This window comes from Furipterus horrens, unplaced genomic scaffold, assembly GCF_987537825.1.
Source record: "Furipterus horrens unplaced genomic scaffold, mFurHor1.1.pri manual_scaffold_4, whole genome shotgun sequence".
In the NCBI taxonomy this organism is placed as follows: Eukaryota; Metazoa; Chordata; class Mammalia; order Chiroptera; family Furipteridae; genus Furipterus; species Furipterus horrens.
In genome coordinates, this window is record NW_028327174.1 from 23,711,125 (window position 1) to 23,728,290 (window position 17,166).

Consider the following 17,166-nt stretch of genomic DNA (forward strand, 5'->3'; position numbering starts at 1 on the left):
TCTCATAATACTATATTGTGTGTTTGTGCATTTTATCAGTGATATTAAAAAAGAAAGTATCTACTTTTGTGTGGTTCCATGATTTTTGTCACATTAATTAATTGATAACACTAAATAGGTATGGACTACATTAGTATGTCCTGGACCTAGGTACAACTGGCCACCCATTATTTACCTGTGAATTGCAATACACTATACCTGAGCAAAGAAGGGTATTCCTCGTCTGAAGTGTGAATCCACTTTCACAAACTTGAGTTTGGTTATAATATTTGTGATTTTACTGATGCCATTTCCAGTAAACTCTAGGTCTGAAAAATATGTAGAAAAGAGTAAATACTCTTGGAAGTTACTTTAGTCCTAAAATTAATTTTCTACCACCTCTGTTATGATCCTTATTTACTATGAGAAACAAATCATTTATTGTTTTATCTCCCATATTAATTTAGTACTCAAACCTGTTCCCTTTTCTCTGATCTTGGCTTCCACATTAAGCTCCATTTCATAACCCGTATTTTTAATCTGGAACAAGTTTGTATTTACTTCTTGGGTGAGGCAGCCATTGCTGTTGAGCTGAGAAGAATTCAAAAATTGATAAACATCATACTAATTCAGTTCAGTAGTCACTAAATCCACTGTTTTCTTTCTGGTGCAATGACGACTTCTTTGGTTAAATGTGTTACTTGACCTTTAGGAATTTAATGTTCATATTTGATTTGTAATCTCTATGATTAGTCATCAGTATGGGAATTTTGTTGACTAAAAATAGACATTTTATTTTTGGTGGGGAATATTTGGGGATTAGCTTACTTTGATGTCCTTTAGTAAAATGGGGTAACTCACTGTCAACAACAATAGTCTTGAGAGAGAACCCTGTATACTAACCTGTTGACTGAATTCTTCACAAAAATCTTGCCTTTTACAGTTAAAAGATTGAAGTAATTTTCGACACATGCGCACAGTTGCAAGTCCTGGGACAGGTTTCCCATAAGTGTATCTGTCACAGAAGAAATAAATCAGAAACTGAGGGAAGGTATGCACATTTTCACTACCAACCCAGCCCAGAACAATTACTCTCTACAGTTCCCTGTATAACTTTGGGGTATTTTTATTTTTTTCTTTTAGTCTATTTATTTTTCTTATTCTTTTTATTTTGTCATTATAAAATCAAAACTTGTTCTTTATACCAAATAAAAATTATGTGATAAATAAAATAAGTAATAAGCAAACACAACACACACACACACACAGAAAGCCCTGAAAAACAAATCATGGGGTATATAAATATTTTTGTTTACACGTGTGCATTCTATACTTACATTAGTTCTTTCTGTCTGTTTTTAATACAGATGGAATAATTGCTAATTCCTTAAGGGGGATCATTTGTTTTCTTTGCTATTTGCAAATGCCTCCAATATCACTTCAAGTAAAAAATATAATCAGAGCAACCACTATGAAAAACAGTATGGAAATTCCTCAAAAAATAAAAAACAGAGAGATTGTTTTAGTGTTTAAAAATTTGTTCATTTACTGCATCCAGAGGATCTATGCAAAATACTCAAAGTTTTAAAACTGTCCAGAGGAGAGAGTAAAATTAATTAAATCAATGTACCATGAGGGAGCACTCAAGCAAATGCAACAAGTGGCACATTTACAGGTCAATTGGCCTATTGTTTTCCATAAGCTAGTACAATGTCAAAAAGGAGGTTCTAGATTTTTAAAACTTTGAGCTAATTATAGATTTCCTATGACTTGTTTAAAAATATTAAAACTGTAGGGGAAGAATCAATTGAACAAAATTGGCAAATTTTATAGTTTTTATAATAGGTGATAGGCGCATGCAATTATATTTTACTATTCTGTCAACTTTTATATTCAATTGAAAATTTTCACTAAGTTGAGACGGAGTTCAGGGGTTGGAGGGATTGAGCAAAAATGGAAAAGTACTCATGGACATGGATAACAGTGTGGTGATTGCTGGAGGCAGGGAATATAAAAGGGCTAAATGATCATGGGAAAAAATACAGTAAAAAAAAAAAAAAGAAAATTTCCATTGTAGGAAGTTGGAAAAAACAGGTATATATGAGTCATAATAACCAAAAGCAATGTGTAAAAACATTTTTATGAAAATATGAAACATTTTTAGGAAAATCAAGGGTACTTGAGTATAAACTCAAAATTAGTATTGAATAATTATCTTTAATTTTATTAAGTGTGATAATGGCATCATGATTACATAAGAAAATGTCACTAATTTTTTAGAGGTTCCTACTGTCACAGCTGTGTGAAAATGTCATTATTTTTGTAATTTATCCTGAAATATTAAAGCAAAAAAAAGATGTATCAAATAAGAAAAGATGTTACTTATTAAATCATAATTATGAGTGTCTCCACTCTTTTGTGCATTAAAAAAATTTAATGATAAAAATAAAGAAGAGTCATTAAAAGAAGTTTTAAAAAGTGCCAAGGAAAATTAATTTGTAATTGCGTACCTAGCTAAATAAACACTAAAACTTGAGGGGAAATACGGAATTTCAGGAAAAAACAATTAAACTCACGTTCCACATACTGATATGTTCACTTTTTCATCCAGGATACTGATTATCTTTGGGACTTGAACTTTGACCTCAAACTTGGGAACCACTGTTGACAGAGATAAACAAAATAAGGAGGCTGGTAAACATTTAATGGAAATATAAATATCTTTATGTCTGTAATTTTTTCCACAAGAGTACCACTAAAAGTTACATTTATTTTTAATGTACAGTATCAACTTCAAGATGATTAAGTTTAACAATTTATGCAAAATTTGACTTTGTGACCACTACAGATCTCAGTGATGTTAACAAATGATGATGGTTCTACTGAAATAAGAATTTTGATACTTGGAAAGTGTAACTTCCTACTGAATCACCAAGCTCTTACAAACTTCTGTGTTCACAGAATAATGATGGCCTTAGAATAAGATACAGTTGACTCTAAGTTCAATGTATTTGTGAAAAATTCAAAAGATCTGAGTTCACATTATGAACCAAAAAGTTATGTCCCTTTTATCTTTTGTAATTCATACCAAATTCCTCCACGGTGAAGAGGTGCTCTATATTTCCACCTGATTCCTTCTGTACCACCACCTTGTAGGAGCCCTGAATCGGCTCTGATGAGAGGGGAAAGGCTAATTGTTTGAGACCACTCTCTAACTTGAGGTCCTGCCATTGTCCAATTCGATTCCTTTTTGGGTTCTAGAGGTAAGGAAAGAGCATGGGGATAATATTTAGTCATGATAGCCCTTGACAATACATGACTTCCGAATTAGTAACTGGCATTGTCTTCAGGAAAGATAAACATAGAAGGAAGGTGAACCACAATAAACCTGACATCTGAGAGTAGGAAAATAAAGATCTGAAAGTGTTTTTAACAGCAGTTTATTTGTCTGGAATATTATCAGAACACCTCTTCCTTACATGCACTGATTTCTTTAGAAGGTACTTTTTCTGAAGCTTACCTCAAGGTATACCAGTGGAATCTATATGAAAAAATAAAAGAAGAGATGTGATTAAAATTTCACCAAAGGCTACAATTTCAGACTTATGACCAAACACCTGACTAAGGAAAAATAATATTTATAGTAAGATACATCAAAACTAAACCTGAAACATAAAACAAGTAGAATTGTTCAGGGAACTCAATAAATAGTCCTAATAAAGGCATAATGATATATTTCTACAAGTCAGTGTGTTGTTATTTCCCTGAAAAATGTTATTGTTAAATAATACTTTTTGATATTTATTAATTTATAAGTATTATTTATCAATAATATTATTTTGGTACTAAAATAATATTCTGGTGAAGAATATGGCCATACTGTTTACTTATTTACATTAGAAATGGATATTCATAGTTATATGTCATTATGATTAAGTCTCAACAGGAAGAGAATTCGCAGAATTATTTGGTTAAAAGTAAACCAAGAATATTTCTTCTAATTTCAAAATTGTCTAATATCTTACTTTTAAAAGTAGCCTTGTTTCTCTGCCTTCATATTGAAAGCTAGTTGAAGGAAGGGACACACAATTAACATAAATGGAGACTTCATATATAATATACATTATATATGTATAAATATAAATTATCATATACAGTGGAACCTTGGTTCTGGAACTTAATCTGTTCCAGAAAACTGTTTGAGAAGTCATTTGTTCCAAAACCAAGTCTCCTTTGTTGCCTGAGAGACACATGACTGATCATACAGGTGTCAGGTAGAGAATCAAGACACAAAATTTTGTTAGACAACTGGGACATTTTTTTCCACAAACAACTTGGTCAAGAACTGAATTGTCCAATAAACAAGATGTTTGAGAATTCAGTTTTGACTGTATGATAAAATTATAATATATTTTATAATATATACACATATATTCAGAAGAAGTGAAACTCTTTGGTGCTTTAGTTAATCATAAACTCCTTCAGAGTGTGGATATGGACAGCACATAACTTTTTATTGTGCTTCTTCATTATGCTTAATGTGGTGTTCTGAAAGCAATAAATGTAGGTGACTATCTCCAGACTGATTAATTACTGTTATAAGAGAAAAGAGCTTCCTCATCTCTTACCCCTCAATTATGCCTTGTATAAAGCTCTAGATTTGTAGTAAAGCTGGAATCTAGGTTCCAAAAGGAATTTCTTCCATCTCTCTTCTCCTGGATCTTCCCACCCCACCTTGGGTGACTGCTGTCATCAACCACCTGCCCAAACAATAGATATTGAGATACTTACCAGTTCATTCAGGGGGTGAAAACTTTCATCCACAGAGACAATACGGAATTTTACTGAAAAAGAAATTCTCTGATAAGTCTCAGACATGATAAAGCAGGTAATTTGGGCAATAACCCAGGAGGTCAGGAGATCAGGATAATAGTGACTTGGCTGGAAAACCTGTTGAGGAGGTGGCTCTCCTTAGTGTTGCCCCAAATGGTGGAATTTCCCTACGTACCTGTCTGTCCTGGTTTATAGATGGGTTTGTCTGTCTGGACAAAGACCAGACTTTGATCATTCTTTACCAATACTTTGTTTCTCTTCTTGAAGTCTTGTGTTGGTCCCTTTATCTGGACAGCAAAGAAAGCCACCTCTGAAGAGGATGAGATCCTTGGGAGCTAAACAACAAAGGATGCTACTGAGGAACAGCTCAGTCTTCTCCCTCTGACTCCTTCAACCACGACTACTTTCTCTCTCTCCTTCAGCTTCACCAAGGGCTAGGTAAGTATGAATACTTCTCCAGATATAAGAATAACGAATTAATATAAGATATAGGGGAACTATATCAGTGAGAGCAGCCATCAATGCAGCCCAGATCTTCATAGAGCTCATCTGGAACTCCACTTATTAAACTGTACTCCTTTTAATTGAGAATGTGTATTCTGAAGGAATGGAGAGTAGCATCTCTGAAAAAGTATGGGAGAATATAGGATCTTAGTATCCCAAGTTGGGCAACCTCACAGAGATACTGTATATTTGCTTGGAGTATCTTGAACCATTTATACATTCTAAGGACAAAGACACCTAAAATCCCCCCACGAGAGAAAAATTCTGCTACATGCTGTCCCATAGTGAGGTACTTGTATAAGCTGTTTCTAGGCATTGTCCAACTTTGGCTCAAAAGTAATGCTTATATAGCAAAGCTAGAAAATCCCTCTAAGTCAGTGGTTCTCAACCTTCCTAATGCTGCGACCCTTTAATACAGTTCCTCATGTTGTGGTGACTCCCAACCATAAAATTATTTTTGTTGCTACTTCATAACTGTAATTTTGCTACTGTTATGAATTGTAATGTAAATATCTGATATGCAGGATGTATTTTCATTGTTACAAATTGAACATAATCAAAGCATAGTGATTAATCATAAAAACAATATGTAATTATATATGTGTTTTCTGATGGTCTTAGGTGACCCCTGTGAAAGTGTCGTTTGACCCCCAAAGGGGTCGTGACCCACAGGTTGAGAACCGCTGCTCTAAGTCATTCAATTTCTGTGGCTAATACAATTATTTTTATTTTTTAGGAATTAAATTGAACTTTAACATGTAGAAAAATATTTCTCCCCTATTCTGGTGAAAAAATCCATGGTTTTTTTCTCAATAGCTAAAAACTCATTCACCTTGGTTCTTTCTAAAATCCTCACTAACATTCTAAAGTCATTCTTTGGGATTGAACACTAGCTCTCTATCACCATGATTCAATATAATGTATCAAACAGGGATAGGCAATACTCACAGTGAAGGAGACACAGTGGAATAAATCTGTCTCTGCCACCAAGTCATTGAAGAGGTTCCTTTTCTCCCCGAGAGACTCCAAGGAAACACTTACACTCACTCTCTCATTCAGGTGGCTCAGAAGGAGGCAGGCCTTCTCAGGGGTCCCAGTGTGGAGCAGGGCGGGGACCAGCACCATATACTGCCTGGGAAGGGAAGAAGGTTGAATCAGACAAAAACAGAAGATAGCAAGCATTTTCAACCATAATTGTGTTTTCCATAACTACATATTTAACCTCCTGTTGAGGCTAAATCAAAATTATATATATATATGGCTACAATCAGTGCTACACTGCCACCTCCATCTTATTGGCACAAGAATGATACCTTTTACTCATCAATATTACCTCAAGCAGTTGACGTCAAAGATGTTTCAATTTTATAGGCATTCTTCATTTTAAAGAGTCTTAATATCTAAATTCTTGAATATATACTCATATAAGTAGCCATGTATATTATGGATAATTACTTTATAAAATGATTTACATTAAAATCTATCTAAGTAAACATCACTTGTGCACGAACACCATGACTGTATTTACATAAATTCAGCTGAAAAACCTCAGTGAACACATATCCGTTACATAAAATAATACATATGTATATTGCAAATTTTCTTAACACAGAAAAAAAGAACATATACACTGCTTTTTCTATATTCCTCAGATATAGCCTGCCCCCAAATTAATAGTTTTTAATCAGTAAGTTTTAATTTTTATCAATAATTTACATGCCACACCAGTACACAGAACATTTGACTCCCATTTTCCTTCATTCTCATTCTCCTGAGGTAATCAATTTGAATATCTTAGTGTTAATATTTCTATATTTATAAATATATGCTTGTGTCAATATTCTATCAGTGGATAAATTATCTTTTTTATTAAAAATAAGTTCTGGTAATATGTTATTTTGAAAAATCTTTTTCACTTAAATTCTTGAATGTATTTAATTATTCAGAGGCACGAGACATTTTCTGTGTGAGCTTTGTTTTTTTGTCTTGACTTCATTGATGAGTTTCCTTTTTCTATGATATGCTCATATTTTTCTGTCACAGTTGATCCATTCTTCAGGAAGCATTTTAAGTGACACCTTTCTTGCAGCATTCAGCTCAATATAATCTCTCTATACTCTGAACTCCTATGGGCTGAAAGAGAATCTGTGTTTCTTAAGTATCTGCTACTTGCCAAGAATTGTGTTAAGCAGTCTCTGTATTAAGCCATTTAATTCTCTCAACAATCCTGTAAGGTGCATGCGACATATTATTCATGTTCATGAGAACTGAAACATGTGATCCTCATTAATTTCCACATTGAATATATATAACAGTGAGGTAAAATCTCTGCCCCTTCATTAAATCAGTATATTATTTATGAAATGTGAATCCTCAAAACTTTAATGATTTAGTGCCTGTAGGTTTAAGCCATTTATTTATAGAGCATCTTTGCAATTAAGAGAATTATTTTTATATTATTTTATTATCTTTTCCTTTCTACCACTAACATAATACACAATCTTATTACTTTACAAAGTTAATAGGTGTGAAAGTAGGAGTAGAGAAAACAAAGACAGTTTAGTTGTTGAATCTGGAAGTCAAGTGCAGTCTCTACATAGTCTGCTCTGGCCCAGCAGTCTTCCTGTATATATTTTAAATTCTTCCTTTGTAAAATTATATGCCATGAATCTTTAGTACCACTCTTAAATTATTAAAACCTTAGATTGTTTATCCAGTTAAAAATGGGCAAAGGACCTGAACAGACACTTCTCCAAGGAGGAAATATAGGCATATGAAAGGATGCTCAGCATCACTGGCCATTAGAGAGATGCAAATTAAAACCACAATGAGATACCACCTCACACCAGTCAGAATGGGCATCATAAACAAATCAACAAACAAGTGCTGGAAAGGATGTGGAGAAAAGGGAACCCTAGTGCACTGTTGGTGGGAATACAGACTGGTGCAACCACTGTAGAAAACTGTATAGAATTTCCTCAAAAAACTAAAAATGGAACTGCCTTTTGAACCAGCAATTTCATTGCTAGGATTACACCTAAAGAATCCTGAAATACCAATTCAAAAGAACCTATGGACCCTGACATTCATAGCAGCACTATTTACAATAGCCAAGTGCTGGAAACAGCCTAGTGCCCATCTGTAGATGAGTGGATCAAAAAACTGTGGCACATTTACACAATGGAATACTATGCAGCAGGAAGAAAGAAGCAATTCCTAACTTTCGTGACAGTGTGGATGGAACTGGAGAGTATCATGCTTAATGAAATAAGTCAGGCAGCAAAAGACAAATACCACATAATCTCACCTAATCCAGGAAACTAATGAACAAAACAAATGAGCAAATAGAACCTGAGGCATGTAAACAAGGAACAGACTGACAGTGACCAAGGGGGAGAGGGAAAATGGGGGAAAGAAGGGGAAGGGTCTAGTCAAGGAACTAGTATGCATAACCCATGGACATGGACGACAGGGTGGGGATTGACTGTGGGAGAGGGGGGAGGGGTGGGCAGGGCAGGGGAGAGTAATGGGGAAAATGGGGCAACTGTAATAGAAAAACAATAAACAAAGAAACAAACCCCTCATATTATTGCATAAATGCTAATGTTTTGTTCTAAAGCAGAGAGGCTCAGAGTAGTTAAATAAACTACCCGAAGCCATTTGGATAGTACCTCTCATCCAATCCCTTTCTTTTATTTGGATGTTTCTGATCTACTGAACATCTGCTCTTTAAAGATGTGAAAAACAATAACATTTTTTTATTTTCCCAACAACAACAGCCTTCTACAAGGCTTACTGCATTGATAGTAGTAAAAACAGCCTTATGAGAGCTGGCACTTTCAGTGTCCATTTCTATACATTTTCTTCCTATTCTGAATTACCATATTTTTCACACTGCAAAATGCACCTGACCATAAGATGCACCTAGGTTTAGAGGACGAAAACAGGAAAAAAAATCTTAATGAAATGGTGTACTAGAATATTTAATAAAATATAACAGAATAATATTTCAACCATGTAAAGTGAACAGCAGTCAACAGCAGTATTAAGAACCGTCATCACTGTCATTAACAAATGAGGAGAGACTTTAAGGTTCAAGTACTCTTCTAGTTTTCTGGGAACCCCAAGAACTCATCATTGGTAGTGTCATAATTTATGAAGCTCAGTTGCTCACAATCACTGGTATCACTTTCTTCGCTATCTTCATACTGACCAGATGCCCTGAGATTCAGCAGTAAAGTGGGACATTTAAGCATCCCCAGGGGTTTCGCGTGGGCCCACCACTTCCTCTTCTTACAGCTTTTGCAACTGCTGACAGGTCAGGTAATACATATCACAGTCTGTGATGCAATATTTGCTCTATAAGACGTACAGACATTTCCCCCCCACTTCTGGGGAAAAAATGTGTCCTATGGATTGAAAAATATGGTATGTCCTGAGCTCTTTCTGTCCAACTCAGGAAAAACATATGTGGGGCAAACTTTTAGGTTGATACTTTGAGATATTTCTCTGCAAATTTTACTATTTCCCCCAAACTCCTTGTTAAACTCATCATTCATTAGTAACTCCAGACTATGCTTAGGAAGTAGAAGATTACAGATTTTTATCTGAGTGGCCCGTACATTGGCCTATTGCCGTAACTCCTCCACCTTTCCAAGTTGTATTGTAATATTATTCTCTGGACTTGGTTTGCATAAGAGAGTTAAAGACTAAAGTTATGCCTACTTTAACTCTTCATTTCCAAAGGCTTTATATTTTCTATATATTTTAAAAACACTTTATTGAGGTATGATCGACACACAAAAAGTTAAACATATTTAGTATGTACTACTTGACTAGTATGTAGTTAAATATACACCTTTGAAATCATCAGTACAATCTTTGCTATAAACATATCCATCATTTCCAAAAATTTCCTCCTCTTTAATTACTATTATTGTTATTATTATAACATAACTAAGATCTATTTTCTTAGCAATTTTTAAGTATGCAGTACAGTACTAACTATAAGCTGTATAAAATAATTATCATTTTTAACCTCCCCATTCACTTTCTCCCCTTATTTCTTTGATATTAATAGGAAAGAAATCATTAGTATATTATAACTTTATTCCATATAATACTTGTATTTTTATTAAGCTAATTGAGATCACAATTAAAAATTATTTCTCATTTATATGATATTTTATACAACCGTTTTGCAAAGATTTTGTTAGTATTCATTCTACAAATATTGAAATTGGGACCTACCTGGGTTGAGTAATTTGCCCAAGATTTCACTTGTACTGAGCAAATAAAATCTTTTAATGTATTACTTAATCATGAATGTTTGAATTTTAAATATTTGCCTTTGTAGGAGTGGTTAAATTTTGCAAATATTAAACTGATGACTTTAAATTTTCTTTTTTTATCATGTTCTTCTGTAACCTCTATCTCTCTGAAGCTTACTGATCAAAGGCAGGGGAGAGGCAATAGCTGTCATTTATCACATCAAGGGCTAATGCTGGAGGATTAAAGTGAAGTTTTCTACATAGTGACAACTAGGTCATGAGGCCTGTTGTTCTTTGCTAAATGGTGGGACAGATATAAATTAAAGGTTTTCAATGAGCAAAATAGTTCTATGTTGTGTTGGATAGAAAACACAGGCTGCTTAACATTCCAACCCCCAAAATGTCACTTGCTTCTATTTAGCCTGCATTCAGAAAATTGGACAGCCCCACATATTTCCCAATGCTCTGTGAGTGGAATGCAATGAAAGATGGTACCATCCACAGTTGTAGATGAAGTGGAAGAATAATGAAAGAGAAATGCACTCTTACTGGTTACTGGGAAATTGTGCATGGACAAAGTCTGAAGAATGAAAGAGCTCGAGATGGTCACAGTTCTGATTTCTGCTTTGGCTTGAAAAAGACCAATTGTGTTAAGTGGCTAAAAGTAATACATTGAGGTCCCTTTACTCCTCTCTCCTGTATCAATCTGGGATGTAGCTCATCGGAGTCATCTAGGAGGATAGAGTGGGTAGTAGGCACAGGAGAGTTAGAAGTTTAATCTTTCCAGGATACTTCAGTGCCTGCGTGGTGGACCTAAGAATTGTACAGTTCTCTAGAAGGAAAGTAAAGGCAGCTTGGTTGAGGCTAGAAGCCTCAAATGGGTGGCTGACAAAGTGATCCTGAAGCATAGACTGTGTTTGAACAATGGCCACAGAATTGGAGGCATAATGATGTAGAAAGCTGGGAGTTCTATGTGACAATAAAGAGCTAAAGTGAGTCAAAGTCAGCTAGAGAGAACTTCTGGGACTCCTTGGCAAAGGGACCAAACTGAGAGAAAGGATATAGTTAAAGACTCACATGATGAATATTAGCAGGTAAGGATAAACCAGAATGGCAGTGGCCAAGGAAATGAGAACTCTGAGACCAAGGACCCTGACCCTTCTTCTCCACCAGTAATTAATGAAGATCACATTCTTCTAGACACTACCTTGGAGAGGAACTAGGGAAATTGGAAGAGGAGTCTTATAGTATTGGGATTTCACAAACTTTATAGCTAAATAGGGTTAAAATTACTTTTTCCCTGCATTGACCATTTACTGAGGTGTCTTGATGAAGACACAATAAATTACTGAAAATTGAAGGAGCTGTATTTTTTCTATGCATGTGATCTACAATCTGAGTTAAATTACAACCTACTGTACACTTTAAATATGTTTATAATCAATGTTTTCTCTCCAAAAGAATGGGTCTATCAATATGGAACCTGAGGTTTCAGTTTATAATGAAAACATGCTTCCTAGTGATGACTTACTGTGTCGATGACTATTATTTTAAGAGTACAGATAGACTCTTAAGAAGCTACACCATCGTCTCTCGAGATGGACGGCTGCCGCTGCCGCCGACGACAGAATAAATAAAAGGAAAAACGTATTAACCCTTTATAATTAATCTCATGATTAGAAGGTATTTTAAAGAATGAAAAGGTAGCATTTAATAGAAAAGACAAAGCAAAGATATAAAGGAGAGGCTAAAATAAAGAACAGAATCTTGAGGGAAGGACTTTGAATGAGACTTACGGTTCTGCAGAGTTTGAGGCATTGGTAGAAAACAGGACAAGGAGAAGGAGCACAAAACCTGATTGAGGATGGCTGTCTTTCCCCATAGTGAGGGGCAAAATTCAAGGACTGTTTTATGCCTGCCTTCAGCCTGATCTTTGAGTTCTCCCAAATTTACCAGGCTTTATATGGCTGCTATTTATAAACAAGCCCTACCCTAAGGCTTCCAAATAGAGCTCAGAGTTGGGCACAGATTCTCTAGAAAGGTGGTTGCTCTCAGTGATTGCCTCATTACTCTCAAGGCTATTTTTTTCCAAGGGAAAAAAAAGAGCAGTTTTTTAAAAAAGTGTCTGGTTCTTTTATAGTGTACAATAGAACAGTGAAAGAAAAAACCTGAATGGTGATAGAATAAGGTCTGCAGTAAGTGAATTTTTTCTTTTATTTATAACATTGATCTGGAAAAAATACTTTTTCCATAGCTGCACATTTTTAGCAATTTTTAATTTAAAAACAATTTACATAACATAAAAGTCACCATTTTAAAGCATACAATTAAGTTATTTTTAGTATTTTCAAGGTGCTATACAACCATGATCACTATCTAATTATTGAACATTTTATTACCTTCAAAACAAATGTCCTTGTTCCCAGTTCCCTTCTCCCTCAGTCTCTGAGAACCAGTAATCTATTTTCTGTCTTTGTGGATTTGTCTCTCTGGATATTTCATATAAATAAGTGGAATAATACCACGTGTGGCCTTTTGTGTCTGGCTTCTTTCACTTAGCATTATGTTTCAAGGTTCACCCATGTTGTTCCATGTGTCGGTACTTTATATGGGTGACAATTATTTCACTGTATGAATGTACCATATTTTGTTTATTCATCAATTGATAAAACATTTGGGTTGTTTTAACTTTTTGGTTAGAATAAATCATTCTGCTATGAACAGTTGAGTAAAATGTTTTGTGTGAATATATGGTTTCAATTTTCTTGGATGTATAAATAGGAGTGGAATTGTAGGTCATATGGGAACACTTGTTTAAAGTTTTGAGGAACTGCTAAGCTGTTTTCCACAGCAGCCGCAGAGTTTTACATCGTCACCTGCAGTGTATGAGGTTTCCTTTTACCCCCCACATTTCTGCCAACACTTGATATTCTCTTTTATTTTTTTATTTTTTCATTATACCAAATCTAGTGGGAATGAAGTGGTGTCTCATTGTGTTTTTGATTTTGCATTTTCTTTATTAATGATGTTGAGCATATTTTTTATGAGCTCATTGGCCATTTGTGTATCTTCTTTAGACAGGTTTCTCTTCAATTCCTTCACCACATGTTAATTCAGTTGTTTTCTTATTGTTGAGTTGTAAGAGCTTTTTATATGTTCTGGGTCCTAAATACATATTGGATAAACGGTTTGTAAATATTCTCTCATTATATGATTTGTATTCATCCATTGATAGTGTTCTTCAATGTACAACTATTTTAAATTTTGATAAAGTAAAATTGATCAGTTTTTGCTTTGGTTGTTTGTGTTTTTGTGTCATATATAAGAAATTAGTGCTTAGTCTAAAGTCACAAAGATTTACACTTATTTTCCTTCTAAGAGTTTTATCATTTTAGCTCTTATATTTAACTCTAGGATCTATTGTGAGTTGATTTTTGTATATTGTATGACTTAGGAACCCAACTTTCTTCATTTGTATGTGGACATCTAGTTGCCCTAGAACCATTTGTTGAAAATACTATTCTTTCCTCATTGAATCTTCTTGGTTTCCTTGTTGAAAATTAGTTAATTATAGATGCATGGTTTAGCTTACGAAACCTCAATTCTATTTTATTGTCCTATACATCTATCCTTTTCCAGTGCCATACTGTCTTGATTATTATAGTTTTGTAGGAAGTTTTGAAATGAGGGAGTGTGAATCTTCTTACTTTGTCCTTTTTCAATATTGTTTGGCTCATTCTAGGTTCCTTGCATCTCCAAATGAATTTTATGGTGAGTTTGTTTATTTTTGAAAGAAAAGGTGAAATAATAAGTTGTGAAGGGTTTTAAAAGTCTAAACCAATATTCCATATAAAAGTTTCTGGACAGAAGTTAATTATGTGGTTTTAGTAGTTGCTCAGTACTGAAGGCTCAAGATTTGCTGACAAACTCAAAGCTAATTAGACAACTACTTTCTCTTATTTGAAACCAATAATTTTTGGAGAGAAAACTGTCAGAAAAATTATCAGAAACTCAGAAATAAAGCAAAATGAGAAATAACACTTTCTATTAATACAATTTTAGGGCAAGGACCACTTAAGAGAATAGACTTAGTTTATTTCATTTTTTTTCTATAAATGAAAGTTTCCAGACTTGAAGTTACTTGTTGACTTTTATAAGATACATGTGCAAATAATTTCTGTCCCATGGAACAGATACAACCCCAAAGATTTTATGGTATATTTTATGTATTCATTTATATACTTAAACCATTATTCTTATCCTGAGTTTATTTTTTGTTGTTGTTAAATTCTCTGTAAATTTTCTAGATACTGAGTGCTCTTTAAAATAATTATACTATCTTACTGGTTACTTCATTAATTAATAAATAGGTTAAATAAAAAAGAATCTTTGACATATGTTCATTTTAAATTTACCTGGGAATATAAATTTCATACATATATATATATATACACACACACACACACACATATGTATAAATATATACATATATATACACATACACATATATATCTATATAAACCTACCATAGTTAATAATACTTATTTAGAGTCCCAGTATGAATTATACAATATTTTATTAAAAATGTCTTTTACTCTGAACAACTTTTAAATTTAATCTTTATTGTATTATTTTCCATTATCATTTAATTTTCTTATACTCCCTACCTCCAGCAGTCACCTCTCTGTTGTCCATGTTCATGAATCCTTTTTCTATTTTGCTCAATCCCTTCACCCGCTAACCTCCCCCACTATCTGTCATCCTGTTCTCCATCTAAGAGTCTGTCCTCCTTTTCCTTGTTAGTTCATTTGTTCATTAGATTCCACATATGAGTGAAATCATATGGTATTTGTCTTTCTCTGACTGGTTTATTTCACTTAGCATAATGTTCTCCAGGTCCATCCATACTGTTGCAAGGGTAAAATTTTCTTCCTTTTTACAGATAAGTAGTATTCCATTTTATAAATGTTCCATAGTTGTTTTATCCACTTATCTACTGATGGACACTTGGGCTGCTTCCATATCTTGCAATTAACATAGGGGTGCTTATATTTTTTCAAATTATTGTTTTGGATTCCTTCAGATATGTTACCAAAAGTGGGATTCACTGGGTCAAAAGGCAGATCATTTAAAAATATTTGATGTATTTCCATACTGCTGTCCACAGTGGCTGTACCAATCTGCATTCCTACCAACAGTGCAAAAAGCTTCCCCTTTCTCCATGTCCTCACCACCACTTGTTTGTTGATTTATTGACGACAGCCATTCTGACAGGTGTGAGATGGTATCTTATGTGGTTTTCATTTGTATTTCTCTGATGATTAGTGAGGTTGAGCATCTTTTCATGTCTATTGATCATCTGTATGTCTGCTTTGGTCCTCTGCCCATTTCTAATTGGGTTGTTTGTTTTTGGGTGTTGAGTTTTGTAAGTTCTTTACAAATTTTGGATTAATCACTTAATCAAATGTATCAGTGAATATGTTCTCCCATTCTGTGGGTTGTCTTTTTATTTTGTTGATAATTTCCTTTGCTATGCAAAAAATTTTTGGTTTATTCCCTTTGTTTATTTTTTCTTTTGTTTCCCTTGCCTGGGGAGGTATATCTAATAAAATATTGTTACGAACAACAGCCAAGATTTTGCTGCCTACTTTTCTTCAAGGATTTTTATGGTTTCATGTCTAACATAAAGTTCTCAATTCATTTTGAATTTATTCTTGTGTGTGGCATAAGAAAGTGGTCTCGTTTCATTTTTCTGCACGTACCTGTCCAACTTTCTCAACGCCATTTATTGAATAAAGTATCTTTAGCCCATTATATGTCTTGCTTCCTCTGTTGAATATTAATTGACTATAAAGATGTGGATTTATTTCTGGGCTTTCTGTTCTGTTCTGTTCGTCTTTTTCTGCCAATACCAGAAAGTTCTGATTACAGTGGACTTGTAGTATGGTTTGATATTAGTAAATGTTTTTCCCTCTAACTTTGTCCTTCAGTCTCAAGATTGCTGTGGCTATTCAGGTCTTTTTTGGTTCCATATAAATTTTTGAAGTATTAGTGCTAGATCTGCAAAATATGTCATAGGTATTTTAATAGAAATTACATTGAATCTATAGATTGCTTTGGGTAGTACAAACATTTTAATGATGTTAATTCTTCCAACCCATGAACAGTGTATATGCTTCCATTTATTTGCATCTCTTTCAACTTCTTTCTTCAGTGTTCTATAGTTTTCTGAGTACATGTCTTTTACCTCTTGGTTAAATTTATTCGTAGGTAGTTTGTTTTTTTGTGTGTGTTGCTATAGTAAATGAGATTTTTATCTTAGTTTTTCGTTCTTTTTTTTTCTTTTTTCTTTAAGCATATTTTATTGATTATGTTGTTATAGTAGTTCCAATTATTTTCCCCTTTGCTCCCCTCTGCCCAGTAACCCCCTTCCCTCCAGCAATCCCAGCCCCCTTAGTTCATGTCCATGGGTTGTCATATAAGTTATTTGGTTTCATCCTTTCCCATATTATTCTTAACTTCCCCCTGTCTATTTTGAACCAATCAATTATGCTTCTTAATCCCTGCACCATATCCCCAT

The 17,166-nt window shown here is 34.0% G+C and overlaps 1 protein-coding gene across 1 annotated transcript in view; it reads right to left on the reverse strand.

Moving 5' to 3' along the window:
* The window catches only part of LOC150011341 (pregnancy zone protein-like), a 50,689-nt gene extending 38,181 nt beyond the window's left edge, over window positions 1-12,508 (reverse strand). Inside the window, exons 1-10 of the mRNA XM_090272835.1 lie at window positions 12,383-12,508; window positions 6,265-6,448; window positions 4,988-5,147; window positions 4,771-4,823; window positions 3,500-3,520; window positions 3,068-3,236; window positions 2,556-2,640; window positions 883-994; window positions 456-570; window positions 199-308 (exon numbers count right to left, since the gene is read on the reverse strand). Coding sequence (XP_090128961.1) covers window positions 199-308; window positions 456-570; window positions 883-994; window positions 2,556-2,640; window positions 3,068-3,236; window positions 3,500-3,520; window positions 4,771-4,823; window positions 4,988-5,147; window positions 6,265-6,448; window positions 12,383-12,468 — 1,095 coding nt within the window. The 5' untranslated portion in view covers window positions 12,469-12,508. The remainder of the gene's footprint in view (window positions 1-198; window positions 309-455; window positions 571-882; window positions 995-2,555; window positions 2,641-3,067; window positions 3,237-3,499; window positions 3,521-4,770; window positions 4,824-4,987; window positions 5,148-6,264; window positions 6,449-12,382) is intronic.
* Window positions 12,509-17,166: the final 4,658 nt, after the last annotated feature.